We start from the raw sequence: 27,915 nt of genomic DNA on the forward strand, positions 1-27,915 counted from the left end.
TCTCTCTCTTCAAGGTCACTTGTCCCATGTAACGGTGAGTGAGGGGGAGCACGGTAACCATGGCAACTGCTCAACGGGCCCCACTCCAGACTGCTCACCCCCCTCTCCCGACACGGCCCTGAAGAACATCGAGAGAGTCATCCGCCCACAGGTGAGTGCACACAGATACACGCACTAATGAATGTGTTGCAGAGGCACCTGATGCATTATTGAACATCACAGTATCCACCCACAAGTAGCTTAAACACCTGCACCCACACACACACACACACACACACACACACACACACACACACACACACACACACACACACACACACGCACACACACACACACGCACAGACACACACAATGGTAAACATGTCTGTCTGTTTCTCTGCCTGTGATTGTTTCTCTGTTTCATTTCATCTACACTCCTCTCTCTGTTTCTGTTGCTTTGTCAGTCATTCTTACAGTAGATTACAGTTCGAAGTATCTGAGTTTCCCGTTATGTTTGTTCATCTAAATATCGAATCCCAGTTACAGAAACCCAGAGGAGCACATATCCTGGGTTTCAGAACCTGTTATTGTGAATGAAGCTGTAATGCTGTGGATGTAAACAGCACAAACAGACAGCCTCCTGAACAATGTCTTCTATTAGGAATAGAGATTAGTTTGATCTCCAGTATTGGTGCTGTGATTAGATTCAAAAGACTGATTCACTAACCCTGCTTCCAGTTTTGTCAGTGCAAGTGTTTATTTTTAAGTGCAGTCCACAATGCACCAAAGTCCTATGGCGCCTATCCCCAATGGTGGGCCCATAGGAGGTGGTGCCGCCCAGAGTGGGGCTCAAACCCACGACCCTGAGAGATTGAGCCTCGTGTTCTACCAACTGAGCTAACTGGTGCAAAGTGTATTTTTGTATAATGAAAGATTTATGTCAAGACTGCATTGTAGTCAGTTCTCCACAGTATCTTGCAACCACACACACAAACCTCTACAATTGTATGATTATAGCTTTGAAATATTGTGGTCTGCGGTCACCCCATCTCCATGCTTGTTAAGGACTGGGTTGTTGGTCTGTGTTACCTCCAGGCCCATCTTGCTCTTCCATCTCTTCCAAAAACACACCAACAGCCAGATAGCCAACGTATTTTCAAGAAGAATGAGTAAGCAAGTGGAATAAAACAACACCTGCTGTACAATGGGGATATGCAGCCATTGTGAAGGTTCTAACAAAGAGACATTGCTTTCAGCTTTTCCCGCTTTTGACGACTTTCGACCTTGTGCTTTCTGTAAACGCCCACCAAAGTGTCCTAGAGCAACTGCAGCTATTGAAAGATTGAGAACAAAAGTGTGTTCACATGCAGACAGTGCGCAGACAGAGATGGTGCAGGGACCACGCTCAGTCCTGATACGATGAGTCGTTGAAGTTCAGCTTATTTTTGACAAATTACTGCAGTTACCTTAACTTTTTTAAAAATTAAAAGTAACTGCTTGTCAGTATATCATAAAGACTGGTTAGCTTAACTCTTAGCCACCAGTTTTTTGTTTTTCAGTGGATTAAAAACATGAGTACACCAAAAGCCTAGAAACAGGTGTAGTGTATTTGGCGAGGAGAAACTGTGATGTTATTAGCACGCAGGAATTTCATTTTTAATTTTATGAACTGATTCAGAATTAAATAGAATCATATCACATCCAGTATGGATAACATGGAGCATATACAAAGTCTAAGGTGATCCAGAGGGAGAAGCCAAATCCAGCAGACTGTTAAAATTCAGTGTCCAGGCAGCCTGAAGCTAAAGTGGGTTCATCATCTATACTGCTGAAATGACGATACAGAAATGACTCATGCGGATTTGTGAGGAATCTAATAAAAGTGCTGCATTAGGATTATTTCAGGACCGAATCTCCTGGGCAACCAGTGTAGTGTCAAAGAAATATGCAATAAATATGTATCACTATAATCAGATCAGAAGTGAACAACACTCCCTCTATTCTAAACCCTGTTGTACACAAACAAAATGTTCAGAAAACTTCACTGTTTGTTACTTCTCTAACAAACTTGTACAGCAACATCAGAATAGATTAATAATATGTCACTGATCATGAATAACTTAAAATCAACATTCAGAAATTCAAATGCAGCAACAAATCAACCTAATTAGTGACTTGAGATTAATTTAGTCGTCTCACTTCTTCTCACTGGGAAGATAGTATCAGGCGCGCCATCAAAGCGCGAATGCTTCGCACCTTGATAATTAAAGGCAGTTGTTTTCTCAGTCAGCGGATGATGTGTGACATAATGCTGAAAAAATATCAACGTCAAACTGCTTTAGTGCTGTGATGATTCATAAAATATGAGTTTTCTGAAGCAGAAGCAAAAGCTCTGACAGTGGGGAGAAATAATTACCTTTTGTTTATATTTTTTCAAAAATGTTCTTGAATCAGCTTCAGTTTCTTCCAAGATAGACACTTGTTTCTTTTAGTAACTTTTAGAGTTAAAGAGGCTAAACAGCTTCCTTAAATCAACACAACTTCACCCTCCTTTAACTTTACTAACCTCAACATCTTCCCCCCTCGTTTCTTTATCTCACCTCCTCTCCCATCGTCCCCCCTTCATCATGGGCCTATCTTTGGCATGTCAACTTATGTGTGTAGAGGGATCACATGGTGCTGCCCAGCGGGGCCTCCACTCAGCTTGAAGCGCACATAATCAAGGAGCACCAGAGTTCAATTTTATAGCTCCTAATTAATTCTCTAGAATTCATTTCATTTCATTTTAGTGCTCCCGCTGGCTATTTCATCAGTACACACTGTACGCCGAACACCCAGGCCAGCATGCACACAAACACATGCGCAATGTCTGAAGCTTAGAATGTGTATAAGTGTCTGGTATAGCTTCATAGTCCTTCCTGTTCTCAGTATTAGAATATTAATGTGGTGCCTACAGGCTTCCAGAGGGGGTTTTTGGTGGGTTGGGGGATTAGATTCCACTGTTGTTTGTGAACATGATGATGTTTTGTAAGGATGATTTGATTAGATGATTCTCTGCCATCTTGGAAACAGTTATATAATTGTATGTTAAATAACATCTAGCCATAAAATTGACTCGGATAGGTTACCCCGAAAAAAAAACTGAATCATCCATCTGATGGGATCTCGCTGGGGACGTTCATACTAAAATTTCAGGGAACTACTGTAAACCATACAATTAATTACTCTGTCTGTTGTTAATATTCTGTTCAGTTTTTTATGGTTTGCTAGTACATTTCACAAATGAGAAGTATATTTTTTCTCACCCCCATTGGTGTATTTCTCATTGAACAGGCAAAGTAACAAGAGGGGACTGGTGTGAGACTCAGTCACTTGCTACCATGGATATTTTCTGCAGTGTGTAACCCTCCCTCCCCCAGTCACAGGGCTCCCCGAGGCTGTTGCTCTAAATAAAAATGTGTTTTGAGTAATTTTTCTCTTTAAATCCGGGTTTCAGCTTTCAGCTGTGTGCTGCTGCAGTATTGACCACACGTCAGTCACTGATAAAAAAAAACAAAAAAAAAAAGCACATGTGAAGCGGCAAGAGATCACACAGGCTATGTTGACTGAAATCCATGGGCTTAATGTTTGGGTTGCTTTTATTTCTCTATTCTTTGCTTCTTGTCCAAACTGTCAGCTGGACATGTTAGATCTCCACAAGCTCTTGATCACTTTCGTGGGCAGATGGGATGTGAAACACAGAAAGAATAAAACAGAAAGAAAGAAGAAGGGAGTAATCAAATGAATGCAAAGATGTAGGAAGGGGGAAAGCTAAAAGGAGACATAGGACAGTATTATACTGCCAAAATCTGCAAGTGCAATTAATGTCTATGCTCGGGGATGTAGAGGAGCAAACCATGCTTTGAGCGCATGCAGAATCCAAAATACAAAACTCTGACCTACTCGCTCTCGAGTGGATTTTCTTTTTGCCAGTAAGTGGGCGGACTCAGTCACCATCGTATCCCTAAACAAAACCAGTTGAGCAAATCCGTCATCCTGGATAGCTAAGTACAGCAACACCAGTTGGACAAACCGCATAGACCAGTATGGAAAGTGCCCTGAGATAAGTGATTTGCCACTATGTAAATAAAATGGACTTGCATGTGTTTGACTGAGCTCTGTCTTTTTTTTTTTTTTTTTTTAATTAGTAAGCTGCCAATATTAACACAATAAATTCAGGTACAGATACAGAGGACAACATTCATGCGCTCATTCTGATTCTGCGCAAGCTCAAAGGTTTGCTCACGCAAGCAGAGATGTTCTGCACGCTGAGAAAACACTCGCAAAAAATAATATGCATGTGCAGATGTAGAGGAGCTTGTTTGCACATGTGGATTTTGGCAGAATAATGCCATCATGGACAGAGGTGCATACGATGCATCATGGGGTTATCGGTTTCATACCCACTGGCTCAGTGTCCTACTTTGCTGCTTGCGTGTGTGTGTGAGAGTGAATGTGTGTGTATCTTAACAGTGAAGTTTCGTAGCCATTGCTTTCTTAAGAAAGATTCTTGGTCACAGGGAACACATGATAGATCTTGTGTTTGTGCTCACAAAGGCTAAAGCTGGTATCTCAGACAATCACATGGTCACAGAAGACGTAACAAAACAAACACATCTACATACCATTGTGCAGTTTTGCCGTCTTTGTGAGGACCAATTTGTGTTTCACATCCGAAAAGGTGCAAAGACATTTTTACCCTCAGAGTCTTCGCTTCTTCTAAATGCGGTTTGAGGGTTAAGGCTGCTTTCGGATCAACTTAAGCACTGTATCAAAAAGCAGCTTCTCCATTGCACTGGCATAGTCCCACTTTGTGCTCCTCATATATTTTCATTACATTTGAGTCACAGCGCAAAGCATCTGTTTTTCTGAAAGATGGATCCCTGGTGGTTTGAAAAACCCAGGACTTCATTTAGCAACCATTGAAGATCTGTCCAAAATTCTCAAAGACTCATCTAACCATGTGGATAAACAAAGACATTAAAGAAGGGTTTTAACCAGTTTCACAAACAACTTTTTTCTAAAGGTGTGAAAGCTGGATCCCATGTTCAGACACAGAGTCACAACTTGGAAAATACAGTCTTTGAAAAGGAGGAGAACAGAGATTACTGTTGTTAAACAGCCTTCTGGAATTATTTTTTTTAAAGAGTGACATGGTTTCATCTTTTAGAAAAATGGATGTTTAGCTTCATGAGTTGAGTGTAATGATGGCACATGAGAGGCACAACCTGGGCTCTACTGTTTGCTACTGTGTTTGCTGCCCGCAGAGGATTGTCAGCTAAATAAAAGTCAATCTTTTACCCCAACACATTGCACTGTGAGGCAGTGAAGTGTGTTGGGCAATGAAATACGTGTAAGTACTATATATCATTGCGGTCTTCAAGATGCAGGAGAAAATGCTGCTGTAATAAATTTTCAGTGTCGTAAAACCCTAACTAATGTCTCCTGCTGCGCTGCATCTCATAAGCCTTCAAAGCCACGGGTGTGTTATTTAAAACTGACTTTCTGGTTCATATTTTATTTTCTCACATGTACCTGTAGCAACACATCCACGGTACCCACTGTGTTTGGTGGCTGTTTGTTTTAGCCCCGTGCTTTTTTTTTAAGTCTGAGTGCAGCCTTTATAAAAATGTTCGGGAAAAGTCAGAATTAACTTTAAGGGTTTTACAATCTGCACAACAAATGACACCTTCTATCCTTTGAACTTTGGTTCACATAAGTTAAAGCCTCCAAAAAAATCCCTTCTAATGAGGGGGAAAAAAAGGGAAGAAACCTCAGGTAAAACAACAACAGAGAAATGATGCAATAGATATTGCCTGTACAGAGTAGACAGATAAACAGAATGGAATTATAAGGTGGGTACATTGCATGCAGGTTTGCGTTTTGCGTTTAGTGTTGTAGTCCTCACAAGTATAGAGGTAAAAATGTGTCAGTCTCTGTCTGCAGCACAGGGATAGAGAACAGCCTCTTCTTGTCGTTGCCTCCCAAGTGTGACTGAGTGTCACATTGGGGGACACAGACATATGCATGCATGTGGATGAGGGGAATAGTATGAATTGCACACATTCTGATCTTCTGTCATACATGAACACACTCTTACATATGTATGAACACATACAGGAATCCACACAATGACAGACTGATAAAGCTTATATCTTTCCTGACCACAGACACACAGAGTGGATTGCAGATAAGGCAGACTAACTGATTTCTGATGCTTTACAGAGGCGTGAAGATAATAGATATTTTTTCCATGCAGAGGTTGAGAGGAAGCAGATACACATGTAAAGCACTTGATGGTAAATGTACCGAATATGACACAGCTGTCACATACTGTAAAAGGAAGCTCCAGCCTATCAGAGCTTTAAGGAGAGGGCTGGTAGCCAGTTGGCTTGATCATAATCCATTGTGAGGATCTGCTGGAGGAAACTGAATGAGTAACCCTCTCAGCTCCCTGGTTTAGTGCCATCAAGGTGCTCTTGAGCAGGGCACTTAACGAGCGTAATCTTCGATCAGTCTGGCCTCAGGAGGGGAAAAAAGGGGAATCAATTTTAGTGCAGTTCTTGGCGTAAAGATGGTTTGTTTTGACCAACACAGATCAGGTAACCTTAAAGGTGAGACTTGTAATTGTAGCATCACTGTGGAGAAATTCTGAGATGACAACATAATTATAGTAAACAAAGACTGCCAGGCTCTACCAGTGCAAAGATAGGCTTTTTATGGTAAGTCTCTTGGAATTCAACAGTAAATATGTACCTTTCTCCACTGCAAACGGAGCTAAAGTTCTCACACATTATTATCTTTGCAGATGATGGTGGAACGAGTATGAAGCCAGGGAAACATTACTCCAGCATTTTTATCTTTTTACCAAATTAGATTGTGAAAAATTTGGTCTACCTGCAAGCACGAAGTGGTTAGTAAACAAGTACCTAAAAATTAGTGTGAATTCTAATATTATATTTCTTTATTCTATACCCTACTTCTGATATTTTGTAGACTGAACAAACAAAAAAAACAGACAAAAAATAAATATCTACAGATTTCTTAATAAATAAAGTAGCTGTTAGTTGCAGAACATCAAGGCGTATTGCAGTTTCGTTTCATCAGCCTTTCAGTATATTTTTATTTGTCTTATGTTAAACCTGCTTCTAGACATTTTTGTCATCCATTGGTGGCACTTGAGGAACTGTGAGACATTTTTTCCACCAGAAAATCTCCAGATTCTTTAATAAGACACATCACTAATCACTGTGGCATTTAGAGCTCATTAATCTGTTCACACACATCAATCACCTAGCCGCTGTGACTGTGTTTGTGCTGAATACACACACACACAGTCACTTGATGATCCCTCACTGACAGTGTTGCTCCAGTCAGTTAATCTTCCAGCAAATTTGCTCGGCTCTGTGCGTAATTGCAGTACATGTGTGCGGTGTACAGCTCTAGGAATATGACTTTGCACTTGCGCCAGCTCTGTATAAAGCCCATATGGTACTGCTGCTGCAGGAATACACACATGCACACAGAATCAATAAAACAATCATGGCAGTTGTTTGGCTTCAGTGACGGGCAGCAAGAAAGGAGGGAAACAAGGAGCAAAAAGAGAGAAAATAGAGAGATGGACCATGAGGTGAGAGGGAAAAAAGATTCATTTAATTTCACTTTTGTTGGTCAGCTCATTCCTCTCATAACACCTGGCGGCTCATTGCACTGCATGTGAACCTTTATGTGCACGTGTATGTGTGTGGTTCTGAGAGAGATTTGCTTTCCCGGCCAACAGGATGCCTGTGGCCCCGGAGGAGAGACATGGGTCATAGACTGCTAATTGAACTGACTCAAGCTAATGCTAAAAGCTCTCCAGTGGGAGTCACACATCTGAGCTGTTTCCTGGCATTTCCCCACCTGCATTAAAAGGATTTGTATGTAGCATTTTGATGATTTCAATAAATCATTCTGTTCATTCACCTCATTGGTTATGAGCCAAGTGGACTGCTCTCTGCACTGCATTTTAAAATGTGTGCCACTAAAAATATGACAGGAAAACTACTTCAATCCTGTTTAACGGACAGAAGGTAAATCACTTGCAGTTCAAAGTGAGCTACAGTAAAGCTTCCTGGGGAATGGAGGAGTTTTAGAGTAGCAGAAAGATTCTTAGCCTATTACAGACTATTTCTCATCTAAAAATTCAGTTTATAACCTGACTTTTATTAATTATTTAGGAGAGTTCTCACAATAGGACCAGTAACACATGTTCTGGCATGTCCCAAACATACATGAAAATAAGAACAAGCCAGAAATGTAGAAAATTTTACAGAGAGACTAAAACCTTGCAGTATTCCTTAGACAAAAGTTGGCACATGCTTTATTACACAAATCACACTGTGGCCAAACATTACAGGCGACTTCATATATTACCCACAAGTGCTCCTCCTACCACATTTATCATCACTTATCGAGGAGCAGTTTGGATTGTAAGCATATATTTTCTTGCTCTCTTCTGCATCTCCAACAGTGTAGTAGATGGGAAAAAGAGGTTCTTTAAAGCACCATGTCAGCATTTCTTTCTGAGAACAACAGCTTTTTCTATTAAAGAGGAGGGATGAGAGCACAGCGAGTCTCTGTACTTCAGTGATAGTGGATGTAGCGTGGGTAAGGGTGTGCACCCATGCCTCCTGAGGCATGTTTGAGCCTTTATAGAGGTCACTACAGATGTTGATGTTGCTGAAATTCACTCAAAGTGTGTCATCACCTGAGAGGCACATCTGTGTTGAAACTTTCTAAAAATGTTTCTGGAAGATCATCAAAAGAAAAAGATGAAAGAGACGAGAGGCAAAATGTATGAGTCGAGAGCTGAATGGTGGAATAGTAGTTTTAGGGTTTGAGTTAAGAGTTTGTTCTGGATGTGGGGGGAAGAGGGTCTGGATGTTTACTCCTTTTATTTTCTATTCTCTTGTTCTTTTCGCCCCTCTGCATGCTGATGTGCTGTCTGCTCCGCTCTTCTGAGCTTTTTGCCGTCTGAGTTTTTTGTGTTTACATCTTTGTGTGGTCGTGTGAGGCAGCTGAAATGAAAGGCAGAGAAAAAGGGATGAGAACGGAAAAGAAATAAAAAATGCTGGCTACAAAAGACATGTGCATTGCTCCATATTCAACATCATTAACTCTAAGCTACTGTTAACAGAAAAAGTTGCTCCAGCAACTGATAATATCAATTACAACCATTATGATAATTATCTTTCACTCCCCAGCCCATGTTAAATTGCTAAGTGAGTTAGCCAGTAAAGAGACTTAATGGAAATGGCATCATTTCAGAATAAATACCCTCCACTCTTTGGTACAATTAACATACGTTATGGTTTTTTTTTTTTTAGCACTGCTAACTCTTTGCACAGTTGAATTCTGCTTCTGTTCAAGTTTCATTCATCAGCACTGCACACATCTGTTCCTGAACTCTACAGTATCTGATCTGGTAATCGAGATAATTTTATGATAACTGATTATCACATTATTCCTAAATTAACACACAATTTCCCTCAGTTACACACAGAAATATGCATTTTTCAGCACATGCAGGCAAACTCAAACTGCAAAAGCACATCTCACCTCGACATACCCATTTGTAGCTAATGGGAATGTCATTTATTAACACCTAAACACATTAGTGAAGTGTTAAACAGCATGTTTTTCCCCCAGGGATGCTTTTGCAGGCAGGGAAAATGGTTTTTGCTCTAGTTTAGTCAGGCATGGAGGACCTCCCTTCTTGTGTACGTGTGCGTGTATGTGTGTGTCATTGTGTGAACATCTGTGTATCTGTGCCCATTAATCCCCTTCCAATCGGCCATGACATGTTCATTAGCCTGCCGTCCGTTCGCATTGTTAACGCTAAGCCTCAGCCAGATCTACAGTCTGTGTGTATGTGTGTACATTTTGTTGTGTGTGCGTATGTGTGTGTGCATATGTGAGCTCTTAATAAGCACGAGTCCAGAGAGAAGACGCCTTTAGTTGTTAGAAAGTAGCAGAAGCAAAATACACCGAGACAAGGCAGCGATAAGAGCGGGAATAAAGAGATGCTTAAACAATGAATAGGAGAAGTTGAAGTTCCCATTAAGCTCATTAAACATGAGATGGCTCACAAAATAACACACACACACAAACACACACACACAGTCTCAACCTCCCAATTTGAAATGCCGCAGAGTCACATAACAGCAGCGCCGTCACTCTGGGTTGAATTCTGTTTCATCTCATTTATTTTTTTTCTCCTTTTTTGTTGGTTGTTAAGCCTTCAGCAAAGTAAACACTATAGGTTCTGTTTTTATGTGTTTTATTTTAGTATATTTGTTTTTTATGCCTCCGCACCAGCGTCAGCTGTGGCTGCAGGCATTATGTTTTCGGGTTGTCCACCTGTCCATCTGTCCCATTCTCGTGAACATCTTATATCTCAGGAACAAAATGACAACCTGGATGAGTGAGAACCTACACAGACATCTCAGGAACACCTCAAGGGAATTTCTTCAAATCTGAAACAAATATGCATGCAGGCTCAATGATGAACTGATTAGATTTTGGTGGTCAAAGGTCAAGGTCACTGTGACCTCACAAATCCCAAAATACTGGACAGACATCAATGTAAAGTGAAACTAGTTGGCTGAGGTCATTTGGACTTCTGGTTACCTCTTACTTTTCTTTCTTAATTTGCCATAGGTCATCAATGATTTTGATTACATAGTTTTTGGGGTTTTTTTGTATTTCTTGTAACATGACCAAAGTTGAATTAAAAAAAAAAAAAAAAAGAAGAAAAACAACACATTTTTGACAGCTAGGTCGTGTAATGTTTCTCCTTTTGCCCTGTCAGGGTGATTCCCTTTTGGGCTCACACATCAGTGTCTTTATTCCCTCTTGCCTTCCTGTGCTGCTGTGATCTTGTCTGGTTGATGCATTGGTCCTTTAAAGATCTGCAGTCTCTGTGGGATGTGGCTGCTGTGGTGTTATTCCCCACTGGCCAGTCAAAGAAGTCGATCTTACTGCTGCTGTGACTGTGCAGTGTTCTGGTCTGTTGAGGCTGCTCTGGTCAGGACATTAGTGCAGTATCTGTGTCTCTTCTGTGTCAGATTTATGCATAATTTGCAGTCTCCAAAAAGCACTCTCTTTTACTGGCTAATATCAAATTGTGTGTGTGAAAATGTCTTGATGTGACCTTTGGTCATCGACTTACGAACAGAGAAAAAACACACCACAGAACAAAGTGACCTTTAAAGTCATGTACAGCAGCTGTGGTTTCAGTATTTTTGGGTGTGTTTGTCCTTTAATGTTAAAGAACTAGTTTGACATTTTGGGAAAGACATTATCTGCCTTCTTGACCAGAGTTAGATGAGAAGATCGATACCGGTCCTGTACCTGTATGAAAAATATGACGACAGAGCAAGGAGAAAGTTAGCTTAGCATAACGACTGGACACAGGGAAGCAGCTAGCCTGACCCTGACCACAAGTAACAAAATTCATTTATCAGCCTGTTTAAGGCTCAGTAATAAATATGTCTTATCGCTTTCTTGCCCAACTCTGTCCTGCTTAAAACTCTTACCTCTTCCCATTCTTTCTTTTTTCTGTTTTTCTTTCTTCAACGCTGCCATTTTCCATCTTTTCATCTTCATTTTTCCTCATCCATTCCTCTTTTCATTTGTTATGCCCTTTCCTTTTTCAACCTCTTTCCCTGCTCCCGTTTTGCTTTTGTTTTCATCTCACTTTAGTTCAGTCCATCTGAAGATTTTTCAAAGCCCAATTTGAGTGCGCCCTGCATAGAAAAAAGCGTTCTCTCCTCCTTTGCTTTCATTTCCTTTCATATCTCCCACCCCCTTCCTCACTCAAGGTTCTGTTTTTGTTCTTTGAGTCACACACAAGACAGCGAAGGTCTTACGAAGGTTGTCCCTGTCATGTGTCCGTCTCTCTCTGTGTTGCAGGATGTTATTTTGCCTTTATGGTTCACTGTGTTGATTCACTTTGCCTACATCCCCTGATTTGTGCACACACACACACACACACACCAGCAGGGCTTTGACTGCCTGAGCTGTTTGTGAAGCATAGCAGCAGGTTGTTGAGAGCTGCAAATGCCTCATTATGTAAGATGTGTTTACCAGATGCCAGTCTACAGTTCCAGTTGTCCTCTGCCTCACTTTCTCACTCTCTCACTTGGCTGTGAGCAGTCATTACAGCTGTCTCTCTCTTTTGTTCATTTCTCTCTATCACCTCTCCATATTTACATTCATCCCTCTCTTTTTTTCATCCTTGCACCATTTTTGCATGTTACATAAACCATGTTGACATCTTTATGTTTGAGTTCAGGTGTCAGAATTAATAAGTCTAAACTTATGAGTCACACAGGTGCAGATACACACACACACACAAGATGATCGCTGGTCATTGTCATAAATTCTTCACGTGACACGGCAGAGGATATGGCAGGTTACATGTTGCTCTCCCAAAACAATATAAAAGTTTGAAATCTCTCTAATCATTGTCCTTTTCTTCTTCCTGTCTTGCATTCAGCCTAAGCAGCGTACCTCTCTGTCCTCATCCCTGGACGTCCAGAGGCCGGTCAACCACAGCTGTGAGCCCAGTGAGGTGAGCTCATCCCTGGGCTACGCCAGCTTCAGCACGAGCCCCCCTGCCAGCCCTCCTCTCAGCCCCAACCAGGAAGACTCCGCAGGCTCCAACGACGACTGTCAGCTCACAGGTAAGACTCATGCAAATGGACAGGAGGGTGGGAGATCAATTAGTGTTAAATGCTGGCTCTTAGCCAGAAGTCATAGTGTGCGTCGGCCCTGTTGTAGCCTAAAATGGTCATTTTCTCTATGGACTGTCTGTGGACTGGAAATAGTTACAGTTGGAATGAATGGAAATGAATTAATTCAATGTGGAAAATCTGTGGAAAATACTTTAAATACTCCATCTATCATGTACATTAGCCAGCCGGTGACTTATTGAGTGGTTGGGTTATTTCAGCCCTACTCACTTATGGCATCAATAATGCATGAAGCACAAATTTACTCTGAAATTCATTATGCTGAATGCCTGTATAGTATCTTTGGCCTTGTGAATTAATTTATTTACATTTTAGTGAACTGTCATAACACTACTCAACCCATCTTTTTTTTTATTTATTGTGTGTTCACGCTTCCTCCTTCTTTTCACCTTTGTTGCTTTAGTGCAGGTGCTGTTTAAACTGGGCTCAAATGAAACTTCAAACCTTTTGCCCTGGGTCCCAGGAAATTGAAATCATATTTCTGCTCCTGTCATACTGGTGACCAGAGCCAAGAGGCGAAAGGAGTGAGAGAGCTCACTGTAGCTGACAGCTGGAACATTTCTGTCTGAGAGAGAATTAGGGATATGAAGAAATTAAATTATGTAATATTAGTTCTACAAACCAAATGCATTGTTTACATCTACACACATTTGAATGTAGTGTCATGTTACACTTACATGTGGACTGCAACTTTTTGTGAGAGGTAATCTTTTTATGAGGAGTGGTAAGAAAATCTATCTATCTTTAGATTGCTCCTCTTTTCCATTATTTTACCATTGCTCTAGAAACCGTGAAGAAGATTTAAGGCAAAGCTTGCAAGAATGAGTAGATGAATGCTGAATTGGGAAGTAGGCTGAACCCTCTGGCAGGTTGTAACACTAGTATCTGTGTGAGCTGACTCCGTACAAGATCAAATCTTTCGAGTCATATAAGCCTGCATTTTACAACTCATACCTCAGTGAAATAGTCTTTGGAGATATTTTTATGTTTTGTTTCACACACATTGCGGCATTGATGAATTGCTGATTGTAGTCTGGCATGATAAATTGTGAATTCCACCTGTCTAGAAACTGAGGGCCCTTAAAACAAGCACCAAGAATTATTCAACAAAAGGGTTTGACCTTTTATATAGTCATGTGGGTTTGAAAACTGAACTGGAGGAGTGCACATCATGTTTAATTAATGATAGACCTACTGGTGTGTCTGGAAATGCTGAAGAGGATCTGGTCATGAGGAGAATTTTGCTGTTGAGGGCCATTTGAAAGTGTTTTTTGAAAACTATTCTCTGCTTCTGTAACTTATAAGTGTCAAGTCTGTTTGTCTCAAAATTAGGATGCAAACGAGCTCTTTGAAGGGGAAAAACTGTACCGGATATCCTTAAAACTAGCTTCCAAAACATCAGCAAAGGATGCCCCTGTTACTCCTGCAGGGAGTCCCTTTGTCAGACCAGATGAAGCACTGTGTGTTTCAACTAATGACGTCCCCCTGCTGAGTTTGTAAGTTGCTCCTCCAAGAGGAATATTCCATGTAATGAAAGAGGTGTTTTCTCATAAGAATCTCATAATGAGGGCAGTTAAGTCTTAAATCTGCACATACACACATTCAGCACTTTTATTTTGTTCACATGATAAAAATGGAACATAAATACTAAATAATGCAAGCATATTTTCTATTCACATGCATTTTTAATGTGATTACATACTTGTCAACAATCAAATGTTTCTATATCATGAGCCCTAAAATAATTAATAACTAATATATGAGTCTCTGTTATTCGCCTTTTTTGCTAAGACTTTATGCTTACAAATATAACGAATATCTTTGTCCTTCTTTCAAATATCTTTCTTTCTGATTTGGTACTGAACTGTCTGCACTGCATATGATCAGATAATAGTGATTAGAGTATTTATTCACTTTATTGTAATATAGACATTTTTCTACCTGACTGGAACACTTCGGAAAGGAACTGGGACCTGGGAAGCACTGGTTTACAGCCCGGTTTATTCCTGACCCCTATTTCCTGTGTGTCATTTCCCAGTCACTTGCTTCTTGTGTTACCATAGCGATGAAATTCCTTGTTGTCATGGCGAAGCGGCCTTGGCAATAGTTAGCGGGTGACATGGATGTGAATACTTCCCTCTCTCACCTGGGTTTCAGTCCAACTGTCCCTCTCACCCGCTGCTATCAGGCACCGACAGAAAAGGCAAAGCAGGGGAAGTCGACCAGGCGGGAGGCAATTTGTGTGTGTGTGTGTGTGTTTCATCCAGGACCTGTTCAGAGGCCTAGCTAGACTTTGATCTGTGTAGTGCCTCAAACGAAAAACACATTCATTATCAATCCACAGGTGCATGCACATACAGACACACAGACGTAAAACTGAATGAGACGTCTTCATCTGCTATTCCTATTGAAGCTTTTCTGTGGTATTTATGTAACAAGGGTGTGTTATTTCCTTCTTGAACCTACATAATGAGCCTTGAGTCTGACACTGATGTCTGATGTCTTCTGAGGGAGCAATTTTTGATCACAGTGCTGAAAAGCTCTTGTTTTACCTTTAACCCATTAGCTTCATCTCTTCTTAGATAAATTAACAACGGACAATTTGTAGAGTTACAAAACCTGAATTTGATGATGCAGGAAGACCTTCATGCTTTATATTGATTTGTTGTTAATGATGTGAATAGTAATATCAATCTTTGTGTTTTAGTTTATTAATCAATATTTTTAGATATAAGCTTTGTTGCTTTATTGATAAAATTGTTGACACACAAGCTGGTTAGCTTAGCTAGTATAAATACTGGAAACACATTGAAACAGCTAACCTGGCTCTTTGTTAAGGTAACAGATCTGCTTACCTGCACCTCTAAAGCTCTCTGACATGTTATAGCTCATGTAAAAATGACATGTTGGGGTTTTACAGAGTTTATATACTGGACTATTATTTGGATGGGAGCAGTTACTTGATGCAGTATTTGTAGCTTGATATTTCCTGTAAAGACATGAGAGTGGTGTTAATATTCTCATCTCAATCTTGGCATGAAAACAAATAACCTATATGTTGTATTATACCCGATAAACTATTGCTTATGTAGTTATTTGGTTATTCTGATGTTTAAGTCATTGCAAAATAGAATAGAAAATATATTTGATAAGCAATGGAAAAGCTAAATATACTATTACCTGACAGTAAAAAAAAAGAAAAAACTGACTTGTAAGTCAGAGATTTTCTTCTCTCATCAACTTAAATCTCTGATGTAGAATGATTAACTGTAACAGTATTGCTAAAAGAGGTAAAAAAAAAAAAAGTACATTTATAGTAAAAAATGCTTTATGCAGGCGTAATGCACACATAATGCATTATCTATGACAGAAACACATTAAATAAGCACTCACAGCACATTATAGATACAACTTATTATGTATTCTAAATAAGTGTACCTCCATTTGTGTCACACTCTCTGTGTATTTCTCTTTATGTGTCTGTCCTCACTCTCCCTGCCTGAAACTCCAACACCAAGAATAGATTGGCACCCATTTATATTTCCATTTAATTTTTTCTCTATTTTCCCCCCTCCTTCTTCTTCTGCTACTCTGCTCATCCCTCCTGCTCTCTCTACTTATTAGCTTTATAAGGCCCATTGTGGGGTTGCCATGGTAACAAGTGGCTTACAGAGAGAGAGAGAGAGAATGAGAGAAAGAGGGAGTATATATATGTATGTGGGTACAGAAGGCAAAGAGTCACAGAATTCAAAGGATGCCAATGAAAAAGGGAGTGGGAGAGAGAGAATGAGAGTCTAACATGGGGAATCAGGAGAATGGAGAGAATGAAATGTGAGATTTCAGGGGGTTGGACTGAGAAATGAGGACAAGAAATTGATGGGAACATTTTTTTTTTCCCTCCGCACACCATAAAAGGTCTTCTCTTCCTTCCTCTCCACATCTGTCTCTCCTCTTCTTATTCCTCTCATTCTCTCCCTAAAAATCCTGCGCTGTTCTTTGACACCGTCCTAACATTTATACAATAAATCTCCGGCCCTGCAGCAAAGTATGCAGGTGTCAGCCACCTGCGTGGGCAGTCGGATAAAAAGAAGGCCTATTTATAACCCAATCCATCACTGTGGCTGCTGTTGATGGTACGGAACTACAGTTTACGTAATGTTGGACATCGCTCGAGAAAATATTCCCTCCGTGCCCTCGGTGCAGAGTGGCAAGTGCAATTCAGTGTTACGTAAAAGCAGTGCAACAGTTGACGCAGTTGTCCTCCATGGATTATGCAGTGCCCCCTGCGACAAGTCAGTAACAAACAGGCATAAATCTGCAGGTCTTTGTTTATTCATGTGGGTGCTGAAACACTTCACAGCTTCTTATACACCCGATTAACCTAAACACAAGCAGTTTTTTGCTGTTCATGTACAAATGCTTACGTAACATAACATACATGACATTTTATTTTAATGTTACTTAAATGTTTTGTTTAGTTTTGGTCATGATAACTTTTAATGTTGCGGTAATTCTTCTTTCTTTAGGTCAAATTACTCATTAATGTGAAATTGGGGGAAATGTGTCTCATAGTGATTAATCAATTGCAAGATATCACCTTACTCTGTTGTTTCCGTTAGCTTTGCAGAGAATTTTAGCATCTTTCAGCTCATTGTTTTGGTTTTATGACTTGCAACTTTACTGTTTAGGCTGACACCCAAAAAGAGTGAATATTGGACCTAAATTTAATCAGCAGCATTTATGTATATTTGTTTTTGCATTACAGGCAGGAACGTCCTAAATAACCGCATACATAATAAAAAGTGTTTCCCATGTGTTATACTGTCATATAAGCCAGTTTTTAGACTCTTGATTCTAATTTTCCGTAAGAACATGAAATCCTCTAGAGTCTTCTTGGTCAGTTGTGGAAAAACGTCTGCCCGCAAAACACAACTTCATACTTTCTTCATAATGCAAATGGCCACAGAGGGGCTGAGTGATCGATGAGCTCTAACAGTTAATGAGCCATAAATGGCAAAACAATCAGCTGCACTCTGTGTGTGTTAAAGCGGCACTGGCTGTGTGTTTACTTGAAAGAGTTAAATTCATTAGACCTCTGTTGCTTAATTTGGTCCCTTGTTCTCAAATATCACACACTTCACTTGTACATTGACATCAGCTCACAACTACAATGACGCTCTTCTGCACAAGTGCACAATGGGTCTGCCATCCTGCTGTGCTTGATCATTAAGTCATCCTCAAAGTCGGCAGTGCCTTTGTTTGCAGAATTAATTTGATACTCAAACACACACACACACACACAGGCTCATGATTTTTCTTGATTTCCATCCAACTGACACCTTTGCTCTGGCCTTTGCTGTCTTTGTTATACACAGTCACATTTGACGCCATTTCCTTTTTATGTGTCCGTTCAGCATAGCATGGCGCTGAATGAAATAAACCTCCAATTAGTGGCCACTGATATTGTACATTAACATGTTTAATTCTAATCATATGTTAACAGGAATGAGCGAGCTGCATGGTGCAGCTTTTCCTTGTTTCTTCCCACATTTTACATTGAAGCAGAAGAGCAGCAGTGCTATCTGCAGACTCACTCTCCACTTAAATAAAATGACAGGAATTTTCCCTGCTGTTCTACCCAGGTTGAATGTGCTGAATGTGTGCCCCCTGTCGTGTGGCAGATGGTAGACGTGATGAAATTATAGCTCTCGTCTCGCTACTTTTTCTCTCGGGGGTGAGAGAGAATCAATCAGGGATAAAAGCTTAAGTCAAATTTGATAGGTGAGAAGAGGAGAACGGTCGAAAACATGTCGCCGTTGTGTATGCAGTTTGGTTTTGTCTGTGCGGTTGTGTACTGTACATACACACTTGGATTGAGTACATGTTCATCAGGTACACCTGTACAATCAAATGCAGTCCGATGAAAAGCCTTGCAGCATGTCCTAACTTTGTGAATCCTAATAAGTTCTGATTTAATTCTTGGTGCATTTTTGAGGCTGTTGTCAGTGGCGGTATATATTGACAGTTGTTTCTAATATTCTGTCCTCCTTGTATATGAAAAAAATACAGTAGAGCTGAATTAACAACTCTCTGATATAGAGTGGATGAATGGTCTTGCGCCTTCGGACATTGTCAGTCTTTGTAGTGAAGTGTCCTCTCCAAATTATCCCGCCCTCAGAGATGTAGCTCTAATTAACAGCACAGTTTCATTAATGAGCAGGATGGTTTTGATCACACATACTGTGTGCTTGTTTCATTTGGATTTAACCTCAGGCAGTTGCACTAACAAGACAGGTTCAGGAAATTTGGGAGTGCTGTGTGTTTGATGGCATTCAGCCACACAGTCGGTTCACCACTTTGGTCAATGATAAAATGTAATGTGTTAATCCCACTAATCAGTGAAACCTGTGAGGTTTTGCATTTACAGCAGCCTCATAACAAATCAACAAGGTGAAAATAAAATATAAAAGTGTCACAATAAAAATCTTGACTCAAAGTCAGTTTTATTCATGCTTTAATCCAGTTAAACAATGTCACTAATCGTTCTAACTCCATCGAGGTCAAGAGTCTTAAGCCTTACTTAAACAGTGAGTGGAAAGCTGGTATTTGCTGGGACTGATCACATCACATTTTGGGTATGACTGAAACTCTCTTTCCTCAGTTCTACTTAAGAGAGCTTTTGTTCCCTTAGCTAATGATTGTGACATTTCCAATAGCACTGCAGCTCTCACAATTAATTCACTGAATTTCATGTTGCCTTAACATTTTCTCAAATCAACAATCCAGACTTGAATTAATTTCCTGTCATGATCAATCCCAGCAGTGGCCCACCAGAGTCCTACGGTACCATCTTGATGGGGGTTTGTTAGCATAGCCTAGCACTAACCAAGCGATAGCTATAATAGGCCTGGATAATGATTTATCCAGGCCTGTGGCGGTTAGGAAATAGGGCTCAGTCTTTAATCTTGGGGATGACTGACAGCTCAGATATTACTCTGTAGTTTTTAATAACAGTCAGTGCTGCGCCACAAGAGAGGGAGCAATGAACATGGCGCTATCAGATGTTTGGATCATCTCCCATTCCCTCACGCTACCACACACACAACACACACATATGAAAACATCCCAGTGTATGAGAGATAGCTTGTATTGTATTTATAGCGTTTGTGTGTCTCTCTGCATACACATGATCACAGTTCATTTTAGTCATCACCACAAAACTGTAGAGACACGATGAAGATGCAGACAATAAGTTTGGTTATTGTCTGCAAGGTTCGGCTTATATACCGTCATATGATAGTTTGTGGTTATCTAATTTATCTTAATGGAAATTTAACTAAGTTCATGACCTTCAGTCAGTGTGAAAATCAGTAATGAATGAGGTTTTATTAGGTTTTTGATCCAAAATCAAAATCTTCAGTAGAAGCCTCTAGTGGGCTGCTGTGCTACTGTGTGGACTGACTGGCTCTACTATGACAGATCAGGCCTCATTCCCATCTCCCCAGTTTCTCTTCGCTCCCATTTTGACATATAACCCCCAGCTCTGTATCCCCACTCTTTCATTTCTCTACCTCCTGCCCCCCTCTGTCATTCAATCCCTCATTCTGTCACTCCTTTATTTCTCTAGCCACTTTCACAAGTGCTCTTTCGCTCCTCTGTCTCTCTTTCTGCCTGTCATGCTCTGGTATATGCTCCCCATACACACCTCAGCCCCGCTGTCATTCGTCAGCCTTTCTTCGGCTTTTTGGTTTTGCAGTGTTTTGCTGCAGTTTGCATGGTCTCTATAACTCATTTGCCCTTCCACTTAAACTCTGTTTTCCATCCAGTCAGATTTTCTCCTTCACTCTGCCTCTCTATTTCTCTCTGTATTTCAGTGTTCACCTTTTCAACCTCTTGCTTGACGTCCTTCTTCCCCATTCTCCTTTTCTTTCTCCCCCATATCCTCCTGAACCTTCTTTTTTTCTCAATCCTAACTACTTGGCAAGACACCATTGTTGGTGACCGCTGGCAAACATTTATTAATTAGCACTTAATCACACCTTTAAGTCTTGCTGCATGTGTGAAAGTAAAGGAAAATGTATTCACCCCTCTCTTAAAAGGATGCATGTAGTGTTCCCATTGCAGATGCATATCCCTGTTTACATTTTTTTTTGCCTTCCGTCCTTTTCATCTTTTCCTGGATTTAGATACTCTATGATGGTCTTCACTGAGAATACAGATTCACAATTCACCACTCTGAAATTAAATCTTGCTGCTGGCGAGAGAGTAAAAAACATTTTTGGAAGAGCATTTACTTTACATGCCGTTATGAGCTGGTTAAAGACCAAAGCTGTATCTCAATTCAATGTGACATACTAGCGCTCAGCAGGATTTGAATAAGCTACAGAATTAAACATACTCAAAATAGTGAGCATGCCCACTAAAATGATGATTTTTTGAGGGTTTTGTTTATGGAAACCATTGTCTCACAATGTTGATCACAACAGAAATGGAAGGGCAGTAGACAACAACATTCAAACAAACTGCTGATGGTAGTGAGAGAGCTCAAGGAGGATCTCCCAAAACAAACATATAAAAAGGAAAAACATTTTGTCTTCTCTTTGTGAAGTTTAATAAGCAGTTCTGTACCAAGGTCCTAGCTGGACTGACATTTGTGTACCTACTATATAGACTTTTTCTCATAACATTATGACATGTGACAACAGGATTAGCACCGGTGTAACTAATAGTGTTAATTATGCCTGCGATCCATTTAGGTGTACAAGTCTTTGAAAGTGTGCTTGCAAGCTCACTGTCATGGCTTACTGGAGTCCCTGGATAGAACAGAGCCATCGTTAATGTCATTAGTTACACCGCTGCTTTTCCTCCAACAAATAACAACTCAAAATGTGTGTTAGCACATACCAGTAAATAACATTATTTTCCTGACCACTGACTGCAGAGGACAGTATACGGTGAATATGTCCAGTAGTACATATTGAATGCAGTGTATGTTACAGAACAACTGTATGTATATGTAATGCAGGATACATTCCCACATTCATTTTTTGGGCATTTCCCCTACTTTAGACAGATTAGTAGAGAGTTGTTGAACAAAAGCTTACGTGAGCTGTGTCTCATATACTGTACTTTCAGTACTTCTCTTTAGTGCTTATTATTTATTTTTAAAATGTACTTTTTTCTAATGAAATTTTTCTCAGATTCCTCTGCACTTAATTCATTATCTGCAGTGAAAGCATTTGTTTTCCGCTTATGAGTAGCTCACCCTTTCCTTTGTACATTGTATTGTGCAATGAAGCTGTGTAGAGTGTTATTGAGAAATTGTTTTAGTCTTACTCAGAACTTACTTAGAAATAGTATGGAGTGTGAAATTGCAACAGAGCTGATGTATCTTACATCGCTGGACCAGCATGACACCCCACGAGTGATGAATTTCATTTATTGTTTTCTATAAATAGATATAGTGTTTAGGTACATGAAAAAACTCAATATCAAGTCTGTTTCTTTACCACCCACCCGCTTCTTCTCTGCCTGTCTTCCACTGATAGGTGGGTGGTGGATGGATGTTCACAACTGATTTTGCCTCTCACAGTTTATCAGTTTGAGGAAGTCATGACCTCACACATCACTGCACCAGTCAGTCAATAATATAAATTTATAAATCTGTCTTTATTTGGTGACATTGAGTTTTAATGATACAGGCAGGCAAATCAATCCTTAACTAAAGAGTTAATTCTATACCTGTGGGAACTATTGTGAAATATGTCTTGTTGCACAAACAGTCACATACATTACTGTGGTTGTTTGCCTTGGGACGAACATAACTTATCCAAATACCAATCAGTCTCTAGGGTATCCTGATGCATGCTACGACTTGTGTGTGTGTGTTTGCAGAGTAGTTTCGCAATAAAAATGCAGGTATCCTGAATGATGCAGAAGCTGTTTCACCATGTGATTCTTAGAGCTGTGCTGCATTTCAGCAGAAGCAGGGTGGTGACTTACTGTAAATGTGTGTGATTGTGCCTTAGTTTGAGGTGTTATACTGCCTTTGGATTCCCAGGTAAGATACACACACACTCACAGGAGACAGTCAGTGAAGCAAAGCTGCAGAGCTCAGGAATGGATAAGTACTGTAGGTTAGAACAACACACAGAGGAAGACTAAGGATTGTTTACAGGGGGACACAGAAGAGAAACGAGAGCTTGTCCTGCCTGAGTTGAGCCTGGTTACTTTTCTGCCGTGTTAATTTGGTCACAATATGTCATATGTTCTCATCAACTCAACTGATGTTAGGTTTATTTCTCTGTCTTTACCTGAGATATTTTTTTTTTCCTGAAAATTTTTCTTTTCCTTATTTCGTGCATGTAACTTTCCTTCCACCCTCTCCTCAGACCTTTACTTTTGCTCTCGCAAAAGACACACACACACACACACCTGCTGGTTTGATTGCTGTGTTCATCAGCTGTACACTTTTCCCTCGCTCTCTCGAAGGCTGAAGACACACTCGTCCCAAAAAAAAAAAAAAAAGTAGGAGAGATGCCGCTGCTGGGGCTCTCTGTTGCCATAGCGACCAACAGGCTCACCTGTTGCCAATGGTTCTCATCTTTTAAAAGAGGAGAAGCATAGAGAGTGATAAAGAATTGCAAAAGAAATGCACAGTGGGGCTTAGAGAAGCACATACAGGAAGAACAATGAGTAAATGAAAAATGATGCCTTAAAGGTGCAAGCAAAATGTAGGATTTTTTTGTGTCACCCAGTCCAGAGTTTGGCTGATTATCTCCAAAACTTGCTGAGTGATTAGATAAGATATAAGATATTTACAGTGTAAAAACAGTAAGTCTAACATAATTAACAATGGTAGTTTTTTTTTCTTACCAAATAAAATGTAATAAATCACAAAAATTGATTCTCTGCCATGTTCTCAATGCTCAGTGCTTAGGATATTGATTATGGCTAAAAAACAATACAGGCAAAAAAGACAAGTTGAGGGCTGAGAACAAATGTTGACACGGTGTGTTTTTATACTGATCTTTGAGCCACTTAGTCCTGTTTATCCTCTAAAATGCTGAGGATTAGTCATAACTAAAGAGCTTTCAGCTTGTGTAGGAAAAAATGACAATTTCAGTTGGGGATGAGTCATGTTTTCAACCTTCATTACCTGAAGACTGTTAATGGGTGTGTGGCGTATTTTTAAGCACAGAGACAACACAGTTGAGGTGCAGTAAAATGCAACATTCACCTTCCAAATGAAATGAGACCCCTCTCCATTCGAGGACTGACGTTAATATTGTTCCGCTTTTGCCCACTTTTATTTGTTCACAATACAAAGAACTCAGACATCCCCGTTTTCAGCCACCGTGAATGATTCCAGTTAGTCAGTCTTTGTGGGGTTTTTCTCGGAAAAGGCAGCCAAGTAATTTCCTCAGACCTACATTTTCTTATGAACATCTGTTCCGTGCCGTGCTACCTGGCTTTACTCTGTGCTGTTGGCTTGCATTATGTAATTGTTGTATATGGAAATGTTTTTGGATGTGCCAAGGACAGTCAAGAGGTGCTAGCTAAAACTGTCTGACAGCAGAGACCGTGTGTGTAGGGTGAGGAGGTGGCAGGCAGAGGGAGTATGTGGTCAAACAACAACATTGTAAATTCAGTGTCTGTGTGGGGCAGTGGGAGGACATGCAATTATTCAACTGACAGTTTTGATTACAAGACTGTGGAGTTTGCATTTATGTGAGTGTGGACAGGGAATGTTTCTATGTGTTCTGTTTATGTGATCGTGAGAGAATATGTGTCTATGTGATTTTTATCAGTGGTGAAATTGTTTACATGGCCTGGTTCACAATCTTAATACAGAGTGACAAGAAACAGAGTAAAGAGAGCTGGGCTTGCCAAACAAACACACACGCGCGCGCACACACACACATACATACACACTATTGCAGCCCTCAGATGGGTGTGTGTGTTTGAGCAGATCAGGGAGTTGTCATGTTTATGTATATTTTACCTGCTGATGAATTATCAAGCACGACATTAAAGGACCACGTCGGGGGTTCTGCATGTTTTTGCAAATTACCTAGAATTTGCATGGCTACAGTAGCTTGTGTAATCCATCACAATGAACATTCAACTTTAAGGTTCCAGTTATAAGAAATATTAGAGTTATAAGAGGTAATACATTGCTGACCTTTCTCATAATCTTCTTATGTCAACATGCAATGATAATGTAATTTTGACATAAGAAGTTCCAATAAGCGGCTAATTGTTTTGACTCTTTAACTGTGAAATTCTCCACTGCCTTCTCAAGCCTGTCGCTGACTTTCTGTCTGCTGTTTGTTGGCAGGTAACTCACCGTGGGTTTATCAGAGCTTTTTTTGCAAAAAAAATGGCTGCATTTAGAAAAGGCACCAATGTGACTGAACAAAAACAGTTAATTTGCAGGCCTCAAAACCAAAACAGTGAGCCAGTCAGGTGATGATTCTGTGTAGATTCGTCACATTACTAGTCCTTCATCTAAAGTTTACAATTCCTTTACCAGTTCCTTCCACCAGCCTGCATGCCCGTCTGTCTCTCTTGCTTAGTTTACACCTCTACTAATCATTCTAACTCCATCAGTTTAACATTTAGTTTTAGTCACACTGTGTGAGAGAATCTGTAAAACTGTGAATTAATAAGAGCAGAGCAGTTCCCTGTGGAGTAAAGCTACAACCTGAATCTCACTGGAACATAATGTTACCCCTTTGTTACAGTCTTGTATTGAGTTGAAGATTTCTTGTTAAGAATTTGAGAGTGGCACTGCTCTGGTGAAGAGCAATAAATAATCAAGATAAAAGATGAATAAATAAGGCACCTGTTACTCTGCATCTTGTATCATGAGGAGTACATCTCTTTAACATGCAAGACAGCTGCTGTGACCTCAGGTGTAACTTGTTTGCAGATGTGAACATAAGCATACATAATCTAACGAGAGAGGAGTCACACACACACGCACGCACGCACACACACAAACATGCAGCTATAATTACACTCTCACTCGGTCTGACTATTAAATAATGAGGCTAATGCTGTAATTTAGTGGGTTTTTTTGAAGAAAACCATTTCATTTCCTTTCCTCTTCAATAAGGAACAGTCAGTGGTGTAAGAACATCTTTCCCAATGAGAACATGCAAACATGCACAAGTTCAAACACACACGTACATCCAGACAGTGGAGGAAGAGACATGTAAAATCCAAGTCAGGAGTTTCTTTCATTACTCCTCTGAGAAACGAACAACTTTTCCACAGGGAAGCAGAAGATGTATTACCTCATTCTTATCTTCCTGTTTGCAGCTTTGGTTGTTTTGCAGTATTTTTTTTTTAGCCTCATTGCTTTTTTTCTCTGTTCTGTTGTTTACTGAGCACATTGCTCAGCAACTTAAATATTATTGTGTGCTTTATACGTGCAGTGAGTGTAAATTTCTTATCTCTGCCTTGCTTTCTTGTAAATTCATTAGTGTGTATCATTGTTTTGACAGGAACATTTTGTGCAGATCTATATGATTTCATCCTAATCAGTCAATGTTTTTGTGTGTGTCCTACTTGCAGACGACGGGCCGTACCAGCGAGACCCGCCTCCTCCTCCTCCTCTCTGTTCTTCCTCCACATCAAACGCTCTGTTGGAGGAGCGAAGGAAGAGCCACATCCCGGAGGAGTTTGCAGGCCTTCTTCATGGATCTTCCCCTGCCTGTGAGACCCCTGACACGCCTTACCATCTTTACAGCTCTAAACCTCGCAAATATGCCTCTACAGATGTCCAGAGCAGTTTGTTGCAAACCCCAGAGTTCAGCATCGTGATTGGAGGAGGACCCACTCAGGTCTTTTCCCGGACAGGGAGTGAGTTGTCACCTCAGAGGACTGCCAACGACCCCCAAAAGCCACAGGTGGTGTACCGGACTATCTTCCACACAAGGGTAAACCAGGACCAGGCTCGACCCAAGAACTGCGAGCAGGTGGATCCACCACGTGGATGGTCTACACTTGACCGCCCACCCTCTTACTCCTCTGGTCAAAACAGGGAGGTTCCAGAGTCAAGGGGGAACCAGACAGTTGGTGTACACAAGGACAGTTCATCTGAGTCTGGCTACGAAGAGAGGGCTTGCACCCTGGGGAGGATGAGGTCCATGCCCCGCAGTGTGTTGGACTTGCAGTTGTCCAAGTCTCTGTCCAAGTCTGATTCCAACCTTGTAGCTGTGTCACCCATACAGGTAAGTTGTTGTAAGTAATCTAACTGTTAACATTTTCTGTCTAAAACAATTTACAGTCACAGCAGTAAGTATGACATGATTAATAAAATAGTGCCCAGCATTTGTGTTGCATTATGACGGCGAGTTAAAACTTTAAACTTTTCTATTTTTCCTGACACTGCTTCATTCCTCTGAATCATTTATGTAAGAGGATAAGGATAACATAAAAGCCTCTTTTATTAAAACTTTAAAAAAAAAAGTTTCTCTTTTAATAAGAGTTTAGATCAACACCAAGATCTCAGTTAGCAATGAAAGCAGATGCATTTATTCTAAATATTTAGTTGCATACATTAAGCAGTCATGGAGGTATTGCTGTATCATGCAGTGTGACATCAGAAACAGCACAGAAGCCGATCCAGCCAATTAGATAACTCACTAATCTGGGCCACAGTGCTCCCTGCTGTGCAGCACATTTTATGAGACGGCTTCTTTAATTCATTGTAAATAAATCATAAGCTAAATACATAGTCTGTTTGATGAAAATAGCTTCATTATAACTGAAACTTTGATGAGCCACGAAAGGACTTGGTTATTCTCTAAACAGTTTTTAGGGCTTAGTTGTCCATATTTTTAAGGTTAAAATATTTGGCAACCTTCGAGTCATGTTGTTTGTCGTATAATAATGCTTGAAAACAAAATGGTTTGTCCTGTCCAGGAGGAGCATAGCTGGGGGTCTGGATCTCGGGGTCAGGGGCCTGGAAGTCCAAACCCAGGAGAGGGTGCCAGTCCAGGGGGACGACTGGAGAGAACGCCGTCCTTCACCGCTGAGTGGGAAGAGGTAAGAAGACATTTTCAGCTTTTTACCTGATGTTTGGGATCAA

At 40.4% G+C, this 27,915-nt stretch overlaps 1 protein-coding gene across 5 annotated transcripts in view; it reads left to right on the top strand.

Moving 5' to 3' along the window:
* Positions 1-27,915, top strand: part of anks1b (ankyrin repeat and sterile alpha motif domain containing 1B) — a 207,460-nt gene that overhangs the window by 96,419 nt on the left and 83,126 nt on the right. For all 5 annotated transcript variants that reach the window (XM_041029935.1, XM_041029936.1, XM_041029937.1 and 2 more), the window contains 4 exons: positions 15-151; positions 12,560-12,746; positions 26,397-27,055; positions 27,750-27,872. In XM_041029935.1, the coding sequence (XP_040885869.1) occupies positions 15-151; positions 12,560-12,746; positions 26,397-27,055; positions 27,750-27,872 (1,106 nt within the window). The remainder of the gene's footprint in view (positions 1-14; positions 152-12,559; positions 12,747-26,396; positions 27,056-27,749; positions 27,873-27,915) is intronic.

The sequence above is a fragment of the Toxotes jaculatrix genome, chromosome 22, assembly GCF_017976425.1.
Source record: "Toxotes jaculatrix isolate fToxJac2 chromosome 22, fToxJac2.pri, whole genome shotgun sequence".
NCBI lineage: Eukaryota > Metazoa > Chordata > Actinopteri > Toxotidae > Toxotes > Toxotes jaculatrix.